Raw genomic sequence first — 23945 nt, 5'->3', positions numbered from 1 at the left:
AGAAATAAAGGCAAGAAAATGACAGAATTCAAGACTGTGGCTATCTCTGGTGGGGTTGAAGGAGGACAAAATTAGGCCAAAGCAATGGATTGGTAATATTTGTATAACCGGGTTGGCAATTGGGTTCTTTAATGTTTATTTATTTTTAGAGAGAGTGAGAGACAGAGCGGAGCATGAACAGGGAAGGGGCAGAGAGAGAGGGAGACACAGACTCCGAAGCAGGCTCCAGGCTCCGAGTTGCCAGCACAGAGCCCGACGCAGGGCTCGAACTCACAAACCATGAGATGATGACCTGAGCCGAAGTCGGACACTTACAACTGAGCCACCCAGGTGCCCCAGCAATCGGGTTCTAATGTGGTCATCATCATATTATCCTTTATAACATGTACACGTAGTTCAGATATTCCTTTGTATATATTGAGAATTATAAATTATAAAGCTAATAAAGGAAAATGTGCAATTATATTGGTGGAATCACCTCACGTTCCACAAAACAACAGAAGCCTCCTAAGCTATTAAAAGTTGCCTATACTGGGTTTTGTTTATAAGAAAGAAAATCACCCCTTAGATCCCAAAAGTCTGTAGAGGCCCACAAGGACAAAGCAGGGCACTTTGCCAAAGTCACTGCTGATACACACAAAATGTGTATTTCAATGGATCCTTCTAGAAATATTTTTCTTTTCTGCAAGGTTGCTTGTGTAGCCTTTTGATTTCATTAACTGTAAATCCGTTTAACCTTCACTTCATTCCTATCTATTCATCCAGGCACTTGAGAGTTTCAGTACAGTTTCACTCTAATGGGGAAAGAGATACACATGCACCATTGAAATCCAGTATGCTAAGAGCAACAACTGATTTTGAAAAAGATAATTGTTCCACAGTGAGAAAAACTGTAGGGAAAGACAAAAGGAGACACAACTTTGCACAGCTCCCTGTTGTCCAGAGTAAAGCCCAGATCCCCGTCACGGGCCTGACAGGCCTCCTGAGCCTGGCAGTGAGCCTCCTGGGCAAGCATCCGCTTAGGACTCCCAATACGGACTTGACTTATGCTCTTTGGACACCCTTTATGGTGTCCATTTCTGCTTCACATTTCATGGGCGGGGGTGGGGGGGTGTTGACTTCCCAAATAGACTGCAAGCTTCTCAAGAGCAGAGAAAACAGACTGGGGGGCATCAGGGGTTGGTATGCCATCACAGACAGCCTCCCTAAAAGGATATTTGACTTAAAAAGTGAAGGAGGTGAGAGGGATGCCTCCAAGGATCTGGTAGCTGAGAGGCCCATGTAGAAAGAAGAGTCTTTAAAAGATCTGTGTACTTGGCCTATTTGAGAAAGTTCCAGGGCCAGTGTCACTGGGCTAAGAAGGAGAGGGAGAGTAGACAGTTTGAAGTAACAAGGGCCAAGAGAGTAAGGACTTTGACTTTCACTTTAAGTGAAATGAGAGCCGTTGGAGGGTTTTCAGCAGAGAGGCGACTTGATCTGATTTACTCTTTATTATAATCCCTGGCTGCTGTGTGAAATATAGGAGAGAGGAAGCAGATGGGGCTGCAGGAATAACGATGGAGTGACGGCCGCTTGGCCAGAGCAGCAGTGATGGGAAAGAGCCGGAAAGGGAAATGCTAGCCTTCTTGCTGTGTTTTCCAGGTACAGCTGACAGGACCTACTATGGACTGGAGGGTCGAAAACAACTCCAGCTGAAAAGTTGGACTCGCCATTTTCCAGATTCAAGATGTTGACAAGAGAGGCTGGTCTTGCAGTGATGGTGTCAGATTTGGAAATGGATATTCATGGACTTCCAAATAGAGAAGTCAAGTGGGTAGCTGGGTCTCTGAGTGTGGAGTTCAAGGGATGATGACTTAACTTCTTCTACATTATTGTATAGACGGCATCTCCACAACAACAGGGGAACACCAGCTCAACAGATCAGAAACGGGTGTTCTCAGGGTCCACTTTCTCAGATCAGGAGCTGGTGAAGGTAAGGGAAGAGAAAAGCAGCTTCAGACACAGAGCTCTGAACGCTGGCCTCCACAAACAGGCTTCGGGAGGCCTGAGAACTCACTGGAATTGCATGCAAAATATACGGGGAAGTTGTCCATTTTGAGAAAGGTGCCTATTATCTATTGGTGGATCCCCAAAGTGATCTCCCGTGGTTCTAACTTCAACAGATTATTTGAGTGAGAGCTCCACTGTCATTGCACACTCTTATGACTGAGGGCAGCTTTCCACATCTGTAAAATGAGACTATTTTCTTCTGCTTGTTCTGAGAGTCACAGGAGAAAGGGAGAATTACAGAAACACGTGTAAAACCATCAGTGATCTATCCACAGATCATGAATACAGAGCAAACACTCCTTACTTATCTGACCTAGGACTCGGTTCTTGAACTGCTTCTCTTCATTACCAACCCTCTCTCCTAAGAGATCTCATCTTCTCGCATGGCTTTTTCACTCTCGTGGCATCAGGACAGTTATACCCTGACAACTCCCAATAATGTTTCCAGCCCAGATCTCTTCCCTGAACTGCAGATTCATATATCTAGCTAACCTAGTTCGTACCTCCCTCTTAGAAATGTAATAGGTATCCCAAATTCTGCATGTCCAAAGCTGAACCTGTGATTCTCCCCAAAACTTGTTCCTTCTATATTCTTATCCATTTTAGCGACTGGCATTACCATCTTCGATGCAGTGGCTAAAATCATTGGGATTATCCGAGAGTGTTCTAATTCTCTCATACTCTACATTCACTAGCTAACAAGAGGGCCAAGGGCAAGTTGTCCAAAATAGACGATGGTGTATTATTTTGAATTGAAGCTACGTGGGAAAAAGCACATGCAAGGACACTTAGACTCTCCTCGGTCCCCTCCAAATGTGGAAATAAAACTACCATATAAAAGGAACCCCTCACTGGACTAAGTAAAAACACATCATTATCACCAGAAATAGGAACTTTAAAGCCAAGAAAGCTATAGAAACAATCCTGGTTAATTTCACTAATGTACTACGTCAGGCCAAATTCCTCTTAAAAGTCCTTACTAATTAAAGCTCTCAAATGTGTGTTTTTAATCCTGTCCATTCCTCACGAATGCATTTTCTCTGTCTAGAAGGTATAAAAACTGCCCTGCATTATTCATTTGTTTGGGCCTCAAATTCCTTACCGGACCTCTGGACGCAGGTAATAAAACCTTTGGATTTTTTTTTTTTTTTCTCCTGTTAGTATGTCCTCCTGTAAAGTTTAGTCCAGCTGGAAGACCCTGGAGGAAGTGGAATACTTCTGATGACATTTTCGGGTGATGGGGGGTGGTCCGGAGCCAACAGCCAAAAAAGAATTCTTGAAGACACCTTTGGTGCAAAAAAAAAAAAAAAAAAAAAGGTGATTTTATTAAAGCAGGGAACAGGACCCTGGGCAGGAAGAGCTGTCCTGACGGGTAACTTCTTATATACCCTCAGGATGGAAGGTGGTCAGGGATAAAGTTTTTAAGGAATTTTGTCAGCAAGGTTTCCAGGACCTTGAGGGACTAGCTGTTGCTAGGGAAACACCATTTATCACTGTGTAGTAAAACCTCAGTCATGAGACCCTTCAGATATACATCAGGGGGCCACATGCTTAGAGTATGATTGTCAGCATATATCTTGGGGCCTTTGAGATAAAGGAAGTTTCCAAAGGAATTTTTATAGGTTAAAGTAGACTTACAGGTTCAGGGGTGGGGAGTGGGAGGCGGTCAGGATAATAAGCCAAGGTGCTCTTTTGCCCCTAGCAAAGTGTCATCATCCAGCCAGCTGAGCTCCTAGAGGGAGGTCACTGCGGGTTTCAAGGACCTGCCAATGGCTGTAGGCAATAAGGGAATTTAGTTTTTCGCTTGCCTTAGCTTCCCACATCATTATGGCAAGCGCTTACACCCTTCCTTTGTTCTAGGGTAGCCAGGAGTGTCCTAGGAATGTCACATATATTCCACCTGGGGGCGGGGGAGGGGTAGCCTGTATTTTGCCCTCAGCTCGCTCCACGCTCCTCATCACTTCCCTCCCCACGCTTAGCAATTTGGGGTGAAATATCCTGATGCCTATATGTACACGTTTTTAAAATGCCACCACATCTCCTTAAAATTAGGTGACATTTACATATTGACCATTAAGTAACATCCTTATCTCCGTGAGGTTTTCATAATAGGTCATAAATTGTCGCCCGCTAGGCCACGCAACACCTGCCAGATCTGACCCTCCAGCCGCCCAGCGCACGACCCCGGGGCCTTCGGAACCGCGGAGCGAGCCTGGCAGAACGCAGCCCAGCCCAGGGGCGGGGCGGAGGCGGGGCCGGAGGCGGGGCCAGGCGGGCCGCGGGAACGCGTCTTTGTTCCGCAGCCGTCCTCCCGCCGCCGACCCCGCCATCTTGGACGCGGGAGCCCTGCAGGGAAGGCGCACCCGCTCCCTCCCGCGTGGGCATCCCCTTGCTAGTATTCCAGAACCAAACCCACCTGACTTCGAACTCGAAAGTGCTCGGGAACGAAGGAAGCGCCTTGGAAATGCTGACGATACCATGTGGCCTTGTCTGTCACCCAAAACGATGGGCAGCCCAAGGCTTAGACAAACTGACTGCGGCAGAGCCACAGCACGGCTTAACTAAGCCCCAGCGTTAAAAGCCCTCGGATTAAAATAAAAGGGCACGACAGAGCGGACAACTAACAACTCTCATACACATTTGGAAGCTAGGCCAACAATAGAACACAAAAATCCTAGAAACTAACCAAAAGCTACAGATCTTTCGTGAAAAACGTGGGCGGCCCTGAAAAGGGCCTTTTTGTGCTTGTGGAGGTAGCAGAAGATCCGAGGCGCTCAGCCGCCGAAGCCGTAGAGGGTGCGACCCTGGCGCTTGAGCGCGTACACCACGTCCATGGCCGTGACCGTCTTGCGCTTGGCGTGCTCCGTGTAGGTGACGGCGTCCCGGATCACGTTCTCCAGGAACACCTTGAGCACCCCGCGGGTCTCCTCGTAGATGAGGCCGGAGATGCGCTTGACGCCGCCGCGCCGGGCCAGCCGCCGGATGGCGGGCTTGGTGATGCCCTGGATGTTGTCGCGCAGCACCTTGCGGTGGCGCTTAGCGCCCCCTTTGCCCAAACCCTTCCCGCCTTTGCCTCGGCCAGACATGTCAGCACCGCTTAGCCACCTCCCGGAGAAAGCATGAAAGGCGTGGAGGCAACCTCCTTATATGTGCAGGATGCGGACCTAATTGAGGACTGGAAGCGCGCACGCGGGAAGGGCCGTTGCCCGGCCCCGCCCTCCGCGGCTCACTCCAGTGACGTCACTGGAGGCGGGGCCCGGACCCTCGGAGCGTGCCCTCCGCGGAGGCGGCTGGACTGTCCGGGGGCCTGTGTGGGACCTCGAAACTTTTTCGGTGCGTCAGACTAAAAAAGTGAGCGTTTTGCTCTACGTTTTGCTGCGTGAGGGGCCTTGGCCGATCGCCGGGCGCCTGCGTTGGCCTGCGGCGACCCCGCGGACCGGCCCTTCCCGCCCGAGCCTCCGTCCGGGCCTCCCGCGGCCGGGCGTCACCCCCACACCGAGCCCGAGAGGGTGTCCTCCCAACGGCGACCGCGGGCCTGGTTAGTGACTCCGAGGCGGAATTCTCGCCCGCGTGCCTTTCCCGGTCTTCCCCTTCCTTCCCTGTTTAGTAAAGTTTGTAACCCTCGCAGAGTATCTGGCCGCCTCTCCCCTCTGCCTCCGGAATTTCAACGGGGTGGTAACGCTTCCGTCTCTGCCTCTGGCTTTGTTCTCTCTGATTCTGGTAGCGATATCGTTCCGAAGAGAATTGGCAGTTTGTGGTAACCGAGGTGTTGAACCGGCGACCTCAACGTGGGTTTTTCCAGTGTCAGTAATCGCCTCTGAACACAGTTAAGAGCATTATTAGGAGTCGCCCTTCGCCGGAGAGCAGAGTGGCGCAGCGGAAGCGTGCTGGGCCCATAACCCAGAGGTCGATGGATCGAAACCATCCTCTGCTATCTGCTTTTTCCTGCAACTTTTTAGTTTCTGTAGCCTCGTTTCACAGTAGGGGAAGAAAATAGAGCCTGTTTTGCTTCATTCTGGAGTGAAAATTATTTCCTGAAAATAAACGTGAAACTGTTTACATTCTCCAGAGAGAAAAAGACCGTCGGTCATGGATACTCAGTTATCATTAATTAAGATGTTCCCCCACCACAAGCTATATTTCTAGTGGTTGCCAAAGGGATCGTGACAGTCCCATTGCCCTATGAACCTGGGAAAACGCTAAAATAAGCTGAGTGTAAGGGTGAGGACAGGGATGGAAGCCAAGAGAAGGCGTTTTCTTTCCTTCTATACGTAATTCAGAAAAGCTCTACTTGTTAGTGAGCTGTGGCCACGTGGCTAAAGCCCAGCGCCAAATCTTTGCAACTACCAGAGTCGGAAACTTTGGAATAAATAAGTAACAGTTTGAGACAGAGTGCAAAGTTTTGGTGGCCACGATTGAACTCTGACCTGAGAAAACCACTTATGTGGTTGATGCTGGTAAATGTGTTTCTACCGCCTGCCTCCCTTTACCAGTCTCCAACAGAGGTGCTCTCTAGGCTCATGCTTAAAGTGTATGTTTTATATTTCTCTCAGAAAAGATCTCTGTTCATATACTCACGTTGTAAGAGGTCGACTTATAAGATATCAGAAAGCTTATTGTGTATAAGTTCAGCTTAAACTCACCTTTCATGAATAATTGAGATAAAAGCTTATGTAGTTCCCTAATACGGAAATTAACCACCCTATCTCGCTTCTGTAACTTTGCCTGCTTGCTAAATAGATACCTTAGGCTGCAAAACGCTCCCCCACCCCTTCTGCCAAGATCTGGCCTAGGCAAGACCAACATGTAAAAAGTCACCAACTCACCGCCCCATGGTATCTTAGGTGTCTAACTACAGTTGGTCATTTTAAACCCTCTTAGGACAAAGAACTTTAAATTGATAGGTTCCCACCAAAACTAAAGTCTGTGTGTCACAATAGAATTGGCTACCATGAAATGCTGTAAATTGCAATTGGGTAACTAAATAATGACCTATTCTGACTTGCTAAAATCCATAGAAGCTCACTGCTACCTTTGTTCGGGGCCATTCTCTACACTTTTCTCCTTAAGATCAGGAGATCAGGTTTGGCCCGGCCGTGAATAAAATCTTGCCTCGCTTCTATTCGGCGTCTGGTGGTATTTTTTTTTTTTTTTCCAACAGCACCCTGTTTCATTTGGAGGTTCCACTGAGATTCTATGACCACCCGAAATTCGGAGGCTGAAGCGGAACAGCTAGGGGACAGCTCCCGAGACACGTTCCTCGGCCCCGGCCTTCCGTTCTCAGACCTGGCTTAAGCAAGGTAGGCGAGGCGGTGCCTAGTTTCTGTTTTCTGTTACTGGCCAGATCTGATTCTCGGAGGGAAGGCTGGACGCAGTTTAACTTCCCCCTAGCTGGTGTCTGGTGGAGACATCCCCAGCCCCATCTGGGTCTCCGGACCGTCTGGGTTGGGCTTGATCACCCCAACCATTCGTTCTATGTTCAGTGCTCTGTGTGCCCTGTTAACCGTTTCCTGTTAGCCTATCTTTATCTCTGGTGTGACCCAGTGTTTAACCTCCATCATGGGTCAGTCTTCGTCCGAGCCTTGCTCTCCCCTTAAATGCATGCTAAATAACTTCTCTGGTTTCAAAGAAAAAGGAAAGAACTATGGCTTTAACCTAAAGCCATGCTGGCTGCGGACATGTTGCCCACTGGACTGGCCGATGCTCTCTGGGGTTGACTGGCCCCCAGAGGGCTCCTAGAATCTTAACCTTGCTTATGCCGTCCGCAGGATTTGTCATGATGTTCATCTCGACCAGGAGCCATATGCTGTGACTTGGGTCGACCTCCTAAACGACCCACCTTCCTGGCCGAGAAAGTGCCAGAAACAGGGCCAAAAGCTGTCATCTGGCATCTCCCTTTCCCACTCCCCTTCCTGTTGTCCTCCAAACTCCGAACCCTTGCTTCCCGTCACTCAGCCTTCAAAGAGGCTTTCCCCAGTGCTTCAGGAGATACCCGAAGGGAGGGACTTGTTATCTGATTCTCAGAGACCACCTCCTTCTCCCCAGACCCCACTAGCTCCCCAGGAACCAAAAGCCGCAGGAGATCCTTTGACTAGTCCCCCACACACCAGATCAGGAGCCCTCTAGAGAGGAGAACACCGGTCCTCCGATGCCCCAGTTCCCATCCTTCCTCTTAGGCAAACGGCTCCGGCTCCCGGTCCAGACAGGCGGCCAACACGCCCGATGGTTGTCTACACTCCTTTCTCCACCTCGGACCTCTACAACTGGAAAACTCAGAACCCGCCTTTCTCTGAAAACCCCCAGGGCCTAATTGACTTATTGAGCTCCATTTTCCCCACTCACTTACCTACTTGGGGAGATTGTCACCAACTCTTGCAGGTCTTACTGACTTCAAGGAAAGGGCCAGAGTGCCCCGGGAAGCCACGAGAGCAGTCCTTGGCCCGGATGGAATGCCTACCACAGACCTTCACAGAATTGAGCACGTTTTCCCTTCCGCACCGCCCCAGGGGGACCCTAACACGGATAACGGTAGGGAGCGTCTACTCCAGCATCGCCAGATTCTGTTACAGGGGCTTCACGCAGCGGCACGAAAGCCCACCGATCTGACAAAGATTCAGGACACGGTCCAAGGACCGAATGAGTCGCCTGCAGCCTTCCTAGAAAGGCTTTCCCGGGCTTACCGCTTCTATTCCCTATTGACCCCGAGGCAACAGAGAACCGTAAAACCATTAATATGGCTTTCGTTTCTCAGTCGGCCCCAGACATCCGTAAAAAGCTCCAAAAATTAGAAGGATCCGAAGGAAAGGTAATTTCAAAGTTGGTGGAAATAGCCCAGCGAGTTTTTCAGAGCAGGGACAGCCCTGCCATTATGCAAGGGAAGGAAATAGGGAAAGCCCTAGTAGCAGCCTGGGGAAAACCCCCCCAGGCAACAGCAAAGGACAGGGAAGGCCTCAACCCCGCCAGAAAGGACCCCGAGCAAAGCTGGGAAAAAAATCAATGTGCTTATTGTAAGGAAGAAGGACATTGGAAAGATAAATGCCCCAACAAAAAGCCCCCCCATCCTCGGGGCGCCTGGGTGGCGCAGTCGGTTAAGCGTCCGACTTCAGCCAGGTCACGATCTCGCGGTCCGTGAGTTCGAGCCCCGCGTCAGGCTCTGGGCTGATGGCTCAGAGCCTGGAGCCTGTTTCCGATTCTGTGTCTCCCTCTCTCTCTGCCCCTCCCCCGTTCATGCTCTGTCTCTCTCTGTCCCAAAAATAAATAAACGTTTGAAAAAAAAAAAAAAAAAAGCCTCCCATCCTGGTCGCCCAGGAACAATGACACCACCACAGCTCCCCTCTTTCCCTGAATCCCCAGGAGTCTGTATCCCCAGGAGTCTGTGGTTACCCTCAACGTAGAAGGGAAAGAAACCAGATTCCTGGTTGACACCGGGGCTATGTATTCTGTTCTTAAAGAACCCTTAGGACCTGTGATTAGAGAAAAGGTATACATTCAGGGAGCCACAGGACGAACGCAAGGCTACCCGCGGACTCGTGCCCGAATCACTGACCTAGCTCAAGGGACTGTTACTCATTCCTTTGTGCTCATACCGGATTGCCCATATTCCCTTCTGGGGAGAGATCTGTTGCACAAGCTTAAGGCCCAAATCTCCTTTACCGGAAATTCTACAGACTTGAGCCTATAGCCACCTGCCATTCTAGTTACTTGCCCTATATCAGAGGAATATCTACTCCTGGAAAAACTGGAGCGGAAAGCCTCTCCATTAATAGAAAAGTGGAAAGAGACAATTCCTACAGCTTGGGCTGAAACTAACCTCCCCCCACCGCCCCCCGGACTAGCCATTCAGCGAGCGCCGCTGGTGATCCAGCCAGCTGCCCCAGCCACCCCCATCCGGGTGAGGCAATATCCATCCCATCAGCCAGCAAGCGAGGGAGGGAATTGCCAAACACATCAACCGCTTGCGAGAAGCTGGGATCCTAACGCCATGCCGTTCCGCCTGGAATACTCCCTTGCTTCCTGTCCCAAAACCTGGGACTTCAGAGTATAGGCCGGCACAAGACCTCAGAGAAGTTAACAAAAGGGTGGAGACAATTCATCCTTCGGTCCCCAACCCCTATACTCTCCTGAGTGAACTCTCACCAAATTACCTCCTTTACTCCGTCCTGGACTTAAAGGATGCATTCTTTTGCTTTGCCGATTGCAAAAGTCAGTCAGCCTATTTTTGCCTTTGAATGGACAGACCCAGATGGAACCTACAACGGACAGTTAACCTGGACTCAACTGCCCCAAGGGTTTAGAAACTCCCCTACTCTATTTGATGAGGCGCTTCGAAGGGATTTGGTCCCCTACCGGGAGAGCCACCCAGATGTTAGGCTGTTACAATACGTAGACAACTTGCTCCTAGCCACTGACTCCTTAGCTGCACAAAGGCTACGGAGGACCTGCTAAGGGAATTAGATGTCCTGGGATATAAAGTTTCCGCAAAGAAGGCGCAAATTCGCTTGGACTCTGTCATATACTTGGGCTACCAATTGCATGAAGGCAAGCGATCGCTGGGGCGGGAAAGAATCCAAGCTATCCTCAACATTGCCAAACCCACAACTAAAAGGCAGATCAGGGAGTTCCTAGGGGCCGCTGGGTATTGCCGCCTCCGGTTACCTGGTTTCGCTGAGATGGCAAAACCCCTGTACTCTGCCACCGGGGGTGAAGGAACTGAGATGGTCCAGAGAGAACAAGAAGATAGGGCTTTTGAGCAAATCAAGACCGCCCTCACCCAAGCCCCAGCCCTAGCTTCACCTGCTATTACCAAATCCAACTATTTGTGCATGAGATCCGGGGTCCTTACTCAAGCTCTGGGCCCCTGGAAACGACCTGTAGCCTACTTGTCCAAGCGGCTGGACTCTGTTGCCACCGGGTGGCCCGGTTGCCTCAGAGCGGTTTACCGCCACTGCCATGCTGGTTGAAGAAGCTTCCAAACTAACGCTTGGGCAAGACCTTCAGATCACAGGACCTCACGCAGTAGCATCCCTGCTGCGCTCCCCACCAGACCGATGGATCAACGCACGAATCCTCCAGGATCAGGTATTGCCACTAGACCCTCCACGCATCACTTTCCTGAAGACAGAGGCTTTAAATCCAGCCACGTTGCTGCCGGATGGCGACTCAGAGGCCCCACGCCACGATTGTTTGGAAACCGGGAGTACTCTGACGGGACTGAGGGGGCACTTAAGAGAGCAACCTCTGCCAAAGGTGGACTTCGAGCTGTTCTCTGATGGCAGCCTTTTTGTCAAAGATGGAGTCAGACACGCAGGTGCAGCTGTAGTGACTCAGGACCATGTTATCGGGGCCCAAGCCCTTGAGCACAACACTTCTGCCCAAAGAGCAGAGCTGATGGCTCGAGCCCAGGCCCTCAGATGGGCAGAGGGGAAAACAGTGAACGTTTTCACTGATAGGAGGTATGCCTTTGCCACCACCCATGTTCCTGGAGCTCTATATAAGGAAAGAGGACCGTTCACTTCAGGAGGGAAGGAAATTAAAAATACAGAAATCCTGGCCCTACTGGAAGCCTTATGGCTTCCTAAAAAGGTGGCCATTATACATCGCAAGAGCCACCAAGAGGCAGACTCGCCCCAAGCAAAAGGAAACGCCGTTGCTGATGCAACGGCCAAGGCCACAGCAGAAAGACATGTTCTCCCGATTAAAATTTTGCCTCTGCTGCCTCCACGCTTTCTCCCCACGGAACCATTTTATACCAAAGAAGAGCTACGCCTGATAAAAACCTCGAGGGCAAAAAGAGATGACCAGCATTGGTATCACCTCGAGGATGGACGCATCTTCATACCAGAAGCTATAGGACAGACCTCGCTCTCCCGCAAGCCCACAGCCCCACACATCTAGGGGCAACCAAGTTGTCTGATCTGGCCCAAAGAGAATACGTTATTCCAAACCTTAATAAAATCGTAAAAAGCCTAGTCGACCAATGCAAAGCCTGTGCTCAGACTCACCCATCTCCCAAGTTTAACTTTTCGGGACGGCGACTACGTGGACAGATGCCTGGAGAAATTATGGGAATTTGACTTCACTGAGACGAGACATGGGCCCTCGTTATCATTATCTCCTCGTTCTAGTGGACACCTTCTCTGGATGGGTAGAGGCTTTCCCCACGAGAACAGAGTCAGCTCAGATAGTGGCTAAGAAATTACTCAGTGAATTGGTCCCCCGATTTGGCATCCCTACTGGTCTGGGGTCAGATAATGGCCCGGCTTTCATAGCCCAGATATCTAAAATGTTGGCCAAAAGCTTACAAATAAATTGGAAATTACATTGTGCCTACCACCCCCAAAGTTCAGGGCAGGTAGAAAGAATGCATAGAACTCTAAAAGAAACCTTGACTGAATTAATTCCAGAAACTGGCGAAAACTGGGTAGGCGTCCTTCCTCTTGCCCTCCTCAGAGTACGCTGTATACCTTACGTAAGAGGCATTCCCCCCTTTGAAATCCTATTTGGAAGACCACCTCCCTTGCTTCCAAAATTAGGAGATGAACAATGGGCGGAAATCTCAAACCAACACCTAGGTTTCATTCCCCGGTCTCGATTTACGAGGGAACCCATTTCTCCTGTCCTAGTGCCCCTCTTTGTAGGACTGGGGGGGTTGCAGGATCCATTGGCATAAGTACCGCCGCTTTCGTCACAGGGGATCAGAACTTCAAATTACTAAGCAAACAAATTGATCAGGATATATCAGAATTAGAAAAGAATATTGATAAACTGTCTGAATCTGTAAACTCTTTAGCTGAGGTGGTACGTCAGAATCGGAGGGGCCTAGGCCTGTTGTTTTTACAACAAGGAGGGCTTTGTATGGCCCCTGGGGAACAGTGCTGTTTTTATGTCAATAATTCAGGAATCATCAAGCAGAGCCTGAGTCAGATCGGACCACGACTAGAGGAAAGAGAAAGACAAAGACGAATTCATCAAAATTGGTATGAGTGTCTATTTTCCTGGTCCCCTTGGCTAACGACTCTCCTGAGTGCCCTTGCGGGACCCCTTATCTTCCTCTTTCTAGCTATAACTATAGGACCCTGTTTGATAAAACTACTACTTCAGTTCATAAATTGAAAAATAGGATCTAGGGGCGCCTGGGTGGCTCAGTCGGTTAAGCGTCCGACTTCGGCTCAGGTCACGATCTCACGGTCCGTGAGTTCGAGCCCCGCGTCGGGCTCTGGGCTGATGGCTCAGAGCCTGGAGCCTGCTTCCGATTCTGTGTCTCCCTCTCTCTCTGCCCCTCCCCCGTTCATGCTCTGTCTCTCTCTGTCTCAAAAATAAATAAAAAACATTAAAAAAAAAAATTAAAAAAAAAAATAGGATCTATAAAGCTTATGGTGTCACGTAGCCAATACGTCCCATTAGCCCAAATGCCAAAATAAGGTTATTCAAAGATTTGAATAACTAACAAACAGGAGTGGGGAATGTAATAGGTCAACTTATAAGATATCCGAAAGCTTATTGTATATCAGTTCGGCTTAAACTCACCTTTCTTATTTATAAATTTTTTTTTTTTAACGTTTATTTATTTTTTTGGGGACAGAGAGAGACAGAGCATGAACGGGGGAGGGGCAGAGAGAGAGGGAGACACAGAATCGGAAACAGGCTCCAGGCTCTGAGCCATCAGCCCAGAGCCCGACGCGGGGCTCAAACTCACGGACCGCGAGATCGTGACCTGGCTGAAGTCGGACGCTTAACCGACTGCGCCACCCAGGCGCCCCTTAAACTCACCTTTCATGAATAGTTGCGATAAAAGCTTATGTAGTTCCCTAATACGGAAATTGACCGCCCTATCTCGCTTCTGTAACTTTGCCTGCTTGGGAAATAGATAACTTAGGTTGCAAAACGCTCCCCCACCCCTTTTACCAAGATCTGGCCTAGGCAAGACCAACATGTAAAAAGTCACCAACTCACCGCCCCACGGTATCTTAGGTGTCTAACTACAGTTGGTCATTTTAAACCCTCTTAGGACAAAGAACTTTAAATTGATAGGTTCCCACCAAAACTAAGGTCTGTGTGTCACAACAGAATTGGCTACCATGAAATGCTGTAAATTGCAATTGGGTAACTAAATAATGACCTATTCTGACTTGCTAAAATCCATAGAAGCTCACTGCTACTTTTGTTCGGGGCCATTCTCTACACTTTCCTCCTTAACATCAGGAGATCAGGTTTGGCCCGGCCGTGAATAAAATCTTGCCTCGCTTCTATTCAGTGTCTGGTGGCTTGTTTTTTTTTTTTTTTTTTTTTCGACAGCACCCTGTTTCAACGTGATACTGTGCTAAGCATGAAGTGTTCAAGTAACCTACAGTCTAGACATGCTTTTAAACAAGTATGCAAGTATGTATAGTACAATAAGGTATTTCTTTTACAAGGTTATGCACAAAGTGCAGCGGGAAGAAGGGAAAGTGACGGTTTCTGACAGCCCCACGATCACCCACTAGTTGAGTGATTTTCCAGAAGGACTCACCTGACTCAACATATACTCAAAGCTAAGATTTATGACAGCAGAGGGAAGAGTGCAGACACAGAGGGACAAAGATACGCACGAGCAAAGACAAGGGAAGTCTTTCTCGGCCTCCGTCTTCAGAGATGATGCACACACTCTTCTCCTCTCCGGCTGTGAGCTACAGGCACCAGGGAAAGCTGTGGTTGCCAAACAAAGTCCACTTGAGTCCTGGAGCCCAAGTTCTGGAAGGGACCCGGTCACCTACCTGCCATACCCACCCCACACCAGCTACGTGTCAGCAATTTCCAAGTTTACTTCAGATAAGCTGACAACTTGCTTCATAGTGCCCCACCGCCTCAGGTGCATAGAATAACATCATTTCCCAGTAACCGTGTGAACATTCCAGAGTTTGACAGAGGGACGTCACCGCGACTACAGAGATCTGTGGAATCCGAGTGAAATAGATTCGCGGCATCACCCTTGCCCTGGCAATGGCCCAAGTCGGGAAATGTGGCAGATTTTGAGTCCCAACTTGAATAAGAGCTTAGCAGGCAGCCAGGAAGAGGCTTCCAGATGGGGGGGGGGGGGGGGGGGGGGGGAAACAAGCCCAAGGAGGCATAACGGTTGAGGGTTTCTAAAGAACTATAAAGCATTCAGTGTGATCGAACATGGAGGGGAGAGAGATTGCTGTATTCAGCAAAGTGGCTGTATTCAGACCACCTCCCGTTCACCCTGTAGCTGGAGGCGGTCTGCCCCCCACAGTACACCAGACGGCCGGACAGGCCACGCTCGACGCTGGACGGATGAGATTGGTAGCCGTTTCCGGTCACACGCACTCACAGCCTGGAAGGGGAGGGCACCGCATGCCGCGCAAGGTCGCTCGGCTGCAATCTCCAATCGAGTGAGCCAGCAAGGGCTGCGGGAGGTAAGCCTCGTAGTAACCAGGGGGCAGAGCGACCCCTGGTTCCCTCCAAAAGATCAATTGGCTTATTTTAACAGCTTCCAGGATTGACAGGGAGGGAAACCCATGAGGCTGAGGGGCTGACGGGATGTACCTGGACAGAGGAACGGGCCCGAGGTCTTATCTTGTGAGAAGAGGCAAATGCACAGGCCGTTTGGGCTCAAAGATGTCAAAGGAGCCCTGGAAATGTTTGGGCCTACACTGGAATTCTGAGTTGTGGCAGAAGCGATAGGGAAAGGGCCAGGCATAAGGAAGGGAAGGGGCAGTGCAAACAGGTTTCGAATTTGTCTATGGGCAGTAAGAAACCACCACCAGTTTTGAGCAAAGGAGTAATAGGATCACATTTTCTCAGTAGAAAAAAAATCTCTGGAGGGGCGCCTGGGTGGCTCAGTCTGTTGAGCGACCGACTTCGGTTCAGGGCATGATCTCACAGTTCATGAGTTCGAGCCCCGCTGACAGCTCGGAGCCTGGAGCCCGCTTCAGATTCTGTGTCTCCCTTGGGGCGCCTGGGTGGCGCAGTCGGCTAAGCGTCCGACTTCAGCCAGGTCACGGTCTCGCGGTCAGTGAGTTCGAGCCCCGCGTCAGGCTCTGGGCTGATGGCTCAGAGCCTGGAGCCTGTTTCTGATTCTGTGTCTCCCTCTCTCTCTGCCCCTCCCCCGTTCATGCTCTGTCTCTCTCTGTCCCAAAAATAAATAAACGTTGAAAAAAAAATTAAAAAAAAAAAAAAAAGATTCTGTGTCTCCCTCTCTCTCTGTCCCTCCCCCTCTCATGCTCTGTCTCTCTCTGTCTCTGAAATAAATAAACATAAAAAAATTTATTTAAAATTTTTTTTTTCAACGTTTTTATTTATTTTTGGGACAGAGAGAGACAGAGCATGAACGGGGGAGGGGCAGAGAGAGAGGGAGACACAGAATCGGAAACAGGCTCCAGGCTCCGAGCCATCAGCCCAGAACCTGACGCGGGGCTCAAACTCACGGACCGCGAGATCGTGACCTGGCTGAAGTCGGACGCTTAACCGACTGCGCCACCCAGGCGCCCCTAAAAAAATTTATTTAAAAAAAAAGAAAATCTCTGGAATTTTCAAGTTGGTGGCCTGATCTTTGACTGTTTTTGTTTTGTTTGTTTGTTTGTTTGTTTGTTTGTTTTTGCAGGGGAGGGGGGGTGTTGGTTTTTGGTTTCACTGCAAACTATGCAACAATGTCTTTCATAACGTATGCGGTTTTAAAAAATCATTTCTTCAGCCTCTCCATTCACAGACAAGAATACGCGTACTAACATCTTGGAACTTGGCGAACGTGATCGTTGCCAAGAGAGGAGAAAATGACCCGTAAAGCACGCTAGACCAGGAGGCCAAAACATCTGCACACCCCTGCAAACAGGCAGGCGAACGTGACAGACAGACCGAACCCCAACTCAGCCTTCACTGGCCTCCGTCGCATAACCAGGCCCGTATCAGCAGCACGTTTCTGGTCAACAACCAGCAAATGTCCAAAGTTTTCGCCATCATCTCCCACCACAGGTATCTGGGATATATGTCCCTCGGGTCTCACCAGAAACTGTGTTGATGCCTGAGGGGAAATGTCATGGAAACGGAGACACCAGTCATCCGCAAAAATTCTTTGGCAACCGCCCCCTGGTTTTTCAGCTGGGCGGCTGAGTTCCGGCCCCACGTCTCACTCTGCACTGGCAACGTGGAGCCCGCTCGGGGTTCTCTCCACCCTTCCCCTGCTCGCTCGCTCTCTCTCAAAATAAATAAATAAACAAAACAATTCTTTGGGCTGGATATCCTCGCTGGGGAACCTTCCCGTCGATCATGTCTCCACCAGGTCAGGTCTCCACCGGGACAAATCCGTAGTCAGATTTTTGGGGGACGAAGGAATCTTTGAGCTCCATAATCCCCACATTAGAGGCGATGGCAAAATTCCCAAAAAATATGTATGTGAGAGATGGAGCACATGTTTATTGAGCTCCTACTATTTGCCTGATGTTATTCCGTGGACAGGGAAAGAAGGACCACGTAAATGATCCCATGTCTGTGCTCCGGAAGCTGCTGATTTACTAGTCAACACAAGCCAAGATCTATCACAAATGAGCCAAGAGGGCCAGTGCTCCCAAGGTCTGGGACTTAAGAAAATTAAGGAAATGCAGCGTGTGTAGATTGTCGACAGTATCCTTAAACAAGGTCACACAGATTCACTGATGAACTCGAAAGAAGCCATCCAAAATATCAAAATATAAGTGTAAATCTCTACCACTTTATTGGGCCGAGCACTCTACAGAGCATCATCAATTCTATAAACACCTCGGCCATAGAATGGTTTTATTGCAACACGTTCCGGTGTTGAGTCATCTACCAAATGTAAAACTCGTTAACCATGTCTGTGACACCGCGACAGTGTTTCTCTCTTCATGTACGGGAACCTCAAATAATATCAATGAGCCTGGACCACTCCAAGGGCCTAAGCGACGCCAACAAAAAGCACGCTCTTCTTCTCCAGATAGAGACACGCTGTGACAAGCGCTCTGGTGGCAGGTGACAACGATCGCAGAGTACCAGAGTGTGGGCAGGGGAGACTTGTTAGGCCCCGGGGCCTGCAAGACAGCGACAAGGACGCCGGTGAGGGTGCTGACTGCCTTGTGGGGGCGGTGACACGATCGCCGGGCCGCCGGGCGGCCCGGCACCGAGGGTCTGAGACGAGTGACTGTGGCGGAGTATTAACAGGGAAGGCGCTCTGAGTTCGCTTCTATCCCTGGATGCAGACGAGATGCGCTGCTTTGGCATCTCTTCGGTCCCACGAACAGGTTTTCAGCTCGGGAGTGGAATGGGAGTGACTTTTCTCCCCACGCTGGACCCATCATAATTGTCAGATCCTACCCGCGGTGAGTCCCGACTCCGGGGCCTCAAATAACCCGGGTAATCTAGTGTAGAAAGCGCGGGCGGCGGGCGCGCTCTTTTGAGACTCAGGACCGGTCGGAAAGCTCATTATACTTTCCAAGTGTTGCGACACACACGTGCACTTGGGGACCACGTGGCCTAACGGATAAGGCGTCTGACTTCGGATCAGAAGATTGAGGGTTCGAATCCCTTCGTGGTTAGCGCTGGCTCTTTTTTTTTTTTAATGCATTTACTCCCCCCCCCCCCCCCCCGCCCCAAAGTGGCCATATCTCACGCGGTGGGAGGGACCGCCTGTCACCTGTTTTGCAAACCCGTTTCCTACCCTCAACAGGCCATTCTCAAAAGCCTTGGAAGGACCAGTGTTTCCAGGGGAGTCGGATCTGTAAAGCGAAAGCGCTGAGCCTCAGACTGACGCGGGGCCCAGGGGCCGGCACCGTGGGAGCCTGTCGTTTGTCCTCTTCTGTGGTCTCTTTCTCTTCGGGGCTGAGTCTGTGCGTCCTTGGAGGTTCCGGCTGCCGCTGCAGCCTGTGTCACTGGTTTTCACTCTTACCCTCCTTTTCCCCTCTTAACTGCCTTTTTGCCTCCCCTTGCGTTGCCATCAAAAGGATGAGAACAGGTCATACGCAAACCTGAATTACAGAACGGAAAAATTAAGGTCAAGAAAAGAACCCAGCTGTTTCCAGAGTGTGCGGGGAAACAGGAAGACAGAAGGAGATAGTGGTGCAAAGTACACACACACACACACACACACACACACAAAGAAAAAAACCCACATTTTTGTGCCTAAATAACTGCATCTGAAACTTTAGGATGAACAAAGAGTGATTTCCAATTCTTGGCTTCCTGGTGAAAGTCTGTTCAAATCACATGGAGCGCATGAATGTCTTTGCTAGGTCAGAGCACTGACTGTTAAAACAAGGGAATAATTACCTCTTCCTCTCCCCAGCCTCTCTTTTAGGTCTCCGGTATGACTCTGGGTTTCTCTAGACAGCTGTCGAGTCCAAATTGTAAAGCAAAGTTGCGGCCGGAGCGCCAGTGCCCAGAGGTTGAGATTTCTCAGAGGAGAAAAAGTTGCAGCGCGTGAATGTCGTAAGCAACCACTCACTGCCTCCTTCCTCACAAAATGAACCATTGACACTAAGTATCCCTTATTAAGCCAGAGAAAGGATATCATCTCAAAAGAACCAGATAAAGTTATGGTTAAGAACCATTTAAGTTGCTCGCATGTTTCTGGTTTCCTGGGAATACGCAAAAGCTTCCCCCTCCCGACCGGATTGGCCTTTAACCCTCTGCACTGACTTTTTTCACCCACACCTTCTCCAGGAGATTCATGGAAGTAGAAATCCTGATCCAAGAAGACAAAAATGTCCCTGATACAAGTTCTTTCCCTCTTTCTTCTTTTCCTTTCCGTTTCTCCTGCGTTCACAGCAAAGGCTACCAAGAGGAGTAGACGGCCTTTCCAGAGCAGAAAGTGTCAAAGAGAAGAAAATCAAAAACGACAGGGCCATCTGCAGACACCCCGAACTTTAAATGGTCATTGGAGCTTAGGGGCTTGTCCCCAAATCCAGAGAATAAGAATATATGGGGCCCCCCAACAGATGCGTAAGCTTTTCCGCTTTCAGAAGGGGATTCGGAAAACAAATAACACTCGCTAGGGATGGGGAAAAGTGGCTGGAAGAACAGAAATAAAGAAGAAAGATTCCTGGATGTGGATTACAAACACAGGGCGTCGGGCCCTGCTGGACAGGGGCAGAACAGATTCGTAAGTGTAATATGTGTTTATGGAGCACACTAAGCTTCTAGGATATAGGATCTAAGTTCCTAGGATCACAGTACACAAAGTATGCAAAAGTCCGTGTCCTCAAGAGACTCGGCGTGGGGGAGAGGGCGAGGGGAAGGGAACAACGCAGAAAACACAGAGGGGAATAAGCGGGTTATATAATGTATAAGGAAATTGTAGGATATATGAGAAAAGATAGGTTTGAAAGTGTCAGGATTTGTATCATGACCGGGAAGCAGCAAAGACTGCATGTCGCAGTCAGCTACTGCCCCGTAACAAACACACAAGACCCAAACGCGTAGAAGACACTCCAGTAAGCATTTATTACTCAAGCGTCTGAAGGTGAATGACCTAAGCCAAGCTTAACCGAAGGCTGTATTTTTGAGCCGCGGGTACACCTCCACTTGGCTCCTCGGCCCCCTGGTGCAGGGGCTCTGGTGAGTTTGAAGCGTGTTCCTTTCGGGACCATGAGTGAAATCGCAGCCGCTCCCTGGAGGGGACGTCCTCTCATGAAGATGGCAAACGTATTTAAAGGCCCTGCTTGACTTGTGTCTAATATCTCATTGACCCAAGTCATCCTCAGGCCCCAGCCCAGAGACAAGGGACGACACTCCATCTCTTGAAGAGGAACTGAGGAGTTAGTTACGAGGCAAAGGACTCGGATAAAGACAGGAATGAGGGGCACCTGGGTGGCTCAGTCGGTTGAGCTTCTGACCTCGGCTCGGGTCGTGATCTCATGCTCTGTGAGTTCAAGCCCCGCTTTGGGCTCTGTGCTGATTTTGAATTTTAGCAATTATTCATCCTTTCCTTTTATCTTAATATTCCATATTAAAAATGAGTTCTCAACGTGTATGAATTCTACACACTTTGAGAAAGAGAAGAGTAGCCACTGACAGCCAGGAACTGGTCTGACGCTCAGAGCTCAGCCTTAGTGTTGCTAGGAGCTGGCCTGGCATTCCCAGCTAAGCCCTAGGAAATTCCTGTTGAACATAAATAATTTCCAGGGACACCAACCACAGGCAAGGCCACCTTGTGACCATGACGAAGCAAGATGAAAACAAAACACTGTCCGTAATCATGTCTGAACGCAGATGAAAAGCAATGAACGCAGATGAAAAGCAATAACGTTGCACATGTAACAAAAGTTGCCAAACCTCCCCTCCTTCCCGGCTCACAGGAGGGACCACTGCATTTTTTCAAACCCATTTTAGCTCTCGTCTTGCTTTGATCCTCTCACCTTGGAGACAAAAACTATTAAGGTACCCAACCATCGAGTAACTGAGTCACTTAATAGGTCACCATATTTTGCCCCCCTCCTTGTAACAAGACAATAAATCCAACTTTGATCAACCACGGTGTGTCCTTCGTAGGTCTTGGCAGGAGATCAATTATCTTGAATTTTGAAGCATTAAATATCACTGAGATGAAGCCAGTTAACTTTTATGAGATACCTTCCCTTCATCCATCGCTTCGCCAGGCTAAGGAAAGATAGATTAAAAAGTTGAATATATTCTCTGCATGTCGTAAGAGCGACAAACTGTTCCGGTTTGCTGTATTTTACCACGCTATGGTTTTGTTTGGATACCGGGTGTCTTGGGCCATGTGATAGTGTTTAATTTTTGCTTAGGAACTTTATCAGGGTTTCTTTTGCGATTTTTTCCATCTAATTTTTAATGGTCTGATGCTTTCTTTCATGTAGGAGTTTGTAAACCATCTTCAAACTACATATACCATAGAAGCCAGATATTCTTAGATAAAATTCAAAATCAGATAATTGCTTCAGATTTTGTGCTCCATGGGCCTCAGTCCTCGTGAGGTTTTTCGAAGATCCGCTGGCTCATGACAAATGTACTTAAGAATTTTCTAGATAGCAAAAGTCACAGTGTCAGTTGCAAGATCGGGACACATTGGAAAGATCTCATCACCCGAAGAACTTGGTCCGCCCGAACCTTAATAAGGAAAGGCCCGTTATATGAGTTTTTTAAAAACAGTTGGCTTGGTTTCTACCTTAGTTTCCTCATCTGTAAAATGGAGACAGGTGACACAGGGGGGAGTTTTCAAAGAGATCATCTCTACAGTCCCTACAAATTGTGTCGTTGTACGCGGTATACCCGACCCTTGCTGCCTAGTTCATAGTAAAGTGAAAACAGGTGACGGCGGAGATTTTATGGGATTATGTGCCACAATTGAGATGCAAATGGCAGAAGGTGAGCAAAGAAGGGAGAAACGAATAGAGGCTGGGGCGCTTGGAAAAGATCTTTGATTTAAACTCTTTCAGCCGAAACACAAAATGGAGAATGACGCCGGGGCGCCTGACTGGCTCAGACGGTAGAGCACGTGACTCTCCATCTCGGGGTCGTGAGTTCAAGCCCCCTGATGGACTAGGATTCTACTTTAAAAAAAAAAAAAAATAGAGAATCGCTTTTCTTTGCGGATTTACGCGAAAGGTACGTGCGAGGTGGGGCTTGCAAAAGGACCTTTTGCCGGAAGGGGGCGCCAGCATCACCTGTGCGCCGGCACCCGCACTGGCGGCTGGACCTCAGCTGGGAGACGTGAGGTCACGGCGGCGCGGGGGCGCAGGGAACCGGCCTGCGACCTCCGTCGGGACCGCGGGCCGGAGGGGCCGAGTGGCTGACCCGCGAAGGAAGACGCAGGCTCCGGGACCGGAGTTTCGGGCGGCCGTTCCCCTCAAGGCGATGGGAGCAAATCCACCCTCCGACCCCTCTGTAAAACGGTTAAATGGGTAAGTTGCAAATAGCCAAAGTTACCGTTTCTGTCTCTTTCCCTACAAGCGCTGCCAACAAGATCGGGCCATCTCTCTCGCAAAGAGCTAAAACCTCGCTGCCCTGGCCGCAGGGGAACAGCCGCGACGAGGATGGGATTCGAACCCACGCGTGCAGAGCACAATGGATTAGCAGTCCATCGCCTTAACCACTCGGCCACCTCGTCACCCGCTGGCGGCGTCTCGGATAAATATTATGTTGCTGTCTCGCGCACAGGTCTATTTTTGTCATTCCCATTGTGCTATTCATGAAGTGGATCCCTTTGCTCCCTGGAAGGGGCCCTCTTACCTTGACAAAGCGAAAAACAAAATAAAGAAGAGACTAACGTCCGGGGGAAGAGGATGTGGACCCGAAGAGAAACAAAACACTCTTCCTAAGGAAACATGGGAGCCTCTGACGGCGGAACGGAGTTAATGACTGCTTTGGTTCTAAAAATCTAACTGGATTTCGTCGTCCCTCTTAGGGCCCGTACATCGGAACCACGGACTGCATCTATTAGCGCGGGAGATTCCTCGGCAGGATTCCCAGGAGGATGGCCGTCCTGGGCACCATGAGCGCTTCTTAGAAACAGTCACCTCTCCGGGAAGTCCTGGAGGGTGACTGGGCGAGAGCTGGAAGGGAGGCGTGAAAGTCAAACTGTAACCTGTCCCGAATGTCAGGCCAAAGATTTTTGGACTGTATGGAAGGATCGTAGGACCATCCGAGGGAGCTGTGTTCTGTGCTGGTTCTATTTGTTTTGTTTGTTTCGTACAGTACGTTTGATTTTTAAAAATTTGCTGTCATTTTTTTTTTTTTTTTTTTTATTGCCTATTTCGATGCCCACCGGCCACAGATCCCCGGGAACACGCCGGCAGGTGGATCAGGGGTCTGTTGCAGCGGCCCCAAGGAAGAACACACGCCTCCAGGGATCTTGGGGAATCTCAGTTAAAGGGGTGTTTTTAAAGACCTTATTAAAACAAACATGCCTTCACGTTTCACCTCTGTCTGCC

The 23945-nt window shown here is 49.4% G+C and overlaps 2 protein-coding genes and 3 non-coding genes across 13 annotated transcripts; 3 read left to right on the top strand and 2 right to left on the bottom strand.

Moving 5' to 3' along the window:
• Positions 1 to 1475: 1475 nt before the first annotated feature.
• LOC147580661 (histone H4) lies at positions 1476 to 5187 on the bottom strand. The gene is made up of 3 exons (XM_086706049.1): positions 4466 to 5187; positions 3152 to 3335; positions 1476 to 1963 (listed from the first exon to the last, which is right to left on the bottom strand). Exon 1 carries the CDS (start codon positions 5133 to 5135, stop codon positions 4824 to 4826), a length of 312 nt encoding a protein of 103 aa, XP_086562175.1. The 5' UTR covers positions 5136 to 5187; the 3' UTR covers positions 1476 to 1963; positions 3152 to 3335; positions 4466 to 4823.
• LOC147580660 (uncharacterized) lies at positions 5164 to 19608 on the top strand. 9 transcript variants are annotated; one of them, XR_015250956.1, is made up of 7 exons: positions 5164 to 5587; positions 7211 to 7349; positions 8428 to 8577; positions 12947 to 13025; positions 14344 to 14427; positions 15275 to 15461; positions 16739 to 17266. XR_015250956.1 is itself a non-coding variant. In XM_086706046.1 (4 exons), exon 1 carries the CDS (start codon positions 10999 to 11001, stop codon positions 11941 to 11943), a length of 945 nt encoding a protein of 314 aa, XP_086562172.1. In that variant the 5' UTR covers positions 9413 to 10998; the 3' UTR covers positions 11944 to 13025; positions 14344 to 14427; positions 15275 to 15461; positions 16754 to 17266. The 9 variants fall into 9 exon arrangements, 3 of the variants coding, with proteins under 3 accessions (XP_086562172.1, XP_086562171.1, XP_086562174.1); XR_015250955.1 differs by having other exon boundaries at positions 5275 to 5382; positions 8226 to 8577; XR_015250953.1 differs by having other exon boundaries at positions 5280 to 5587; positions 8226 to 8577.
• TRNAM-CAU (transfer RNA methionine (anticodon CAU)) lies at positions 5912 to 5983 on the top strand. The gene has a single exon. It is a non-coding gene; the product is annotated as a tRNA-Met (tRNA).
• Positions 18521 to 18593, top strand: TRNAR-UCG (transfer RNA arginine (anticodon UCG)). Its single transcript has one exon. It is a non-coding gene; the product is annotated as a tRNA-Arg (tRNA).
• Positions 19609 to 23040: 3432 nt separating the features above from the next.
• On the bottom strand, positions 23041 to 23122 carry TRNAS-GCU (transfer RNA serine (anticodon GCU)). The gene has a single exon. It is a non-coding gene; the product is annotated as a tRNA-Ser (tRNA).
• Positions 23123 to 23945: the final 823 nt, after the last annotated feature.

Source organism: Puma concolor, chromosome B2 (assembly GCF_028749965.1).
Source record: "Puma concolor isolate L17-30 chromosome B2, mPumCon1.1.hap2, whole genome shotgun sequence".
In the NCBI taxonomy this organism is placed as follows: Eukaryota; Metazoa; Chordata; class Mammalia; order Carnivora; family Felidae; genus Puma; species Puma concolor.
This window is presented reverse-complemented; position numbering and strand designations above follow the sequence as displayed.

Coding starts and splice junctions, on each gene's coding strand:
- LOC147580660 (XM_086706048.1), top strand. CDS start 10,999: ATGCTGGTTGAAGAAGCTTCCAAACTAACGCTTGGGCAAGACCTTCAG.
- LOC147580661 (XM_086706049.1), bottom strand. CDS start 5,135: ATGTCTGGCCGAGGCAAAGGCGGGAAGGGTTTGGGCAAAGGGGGCGCT.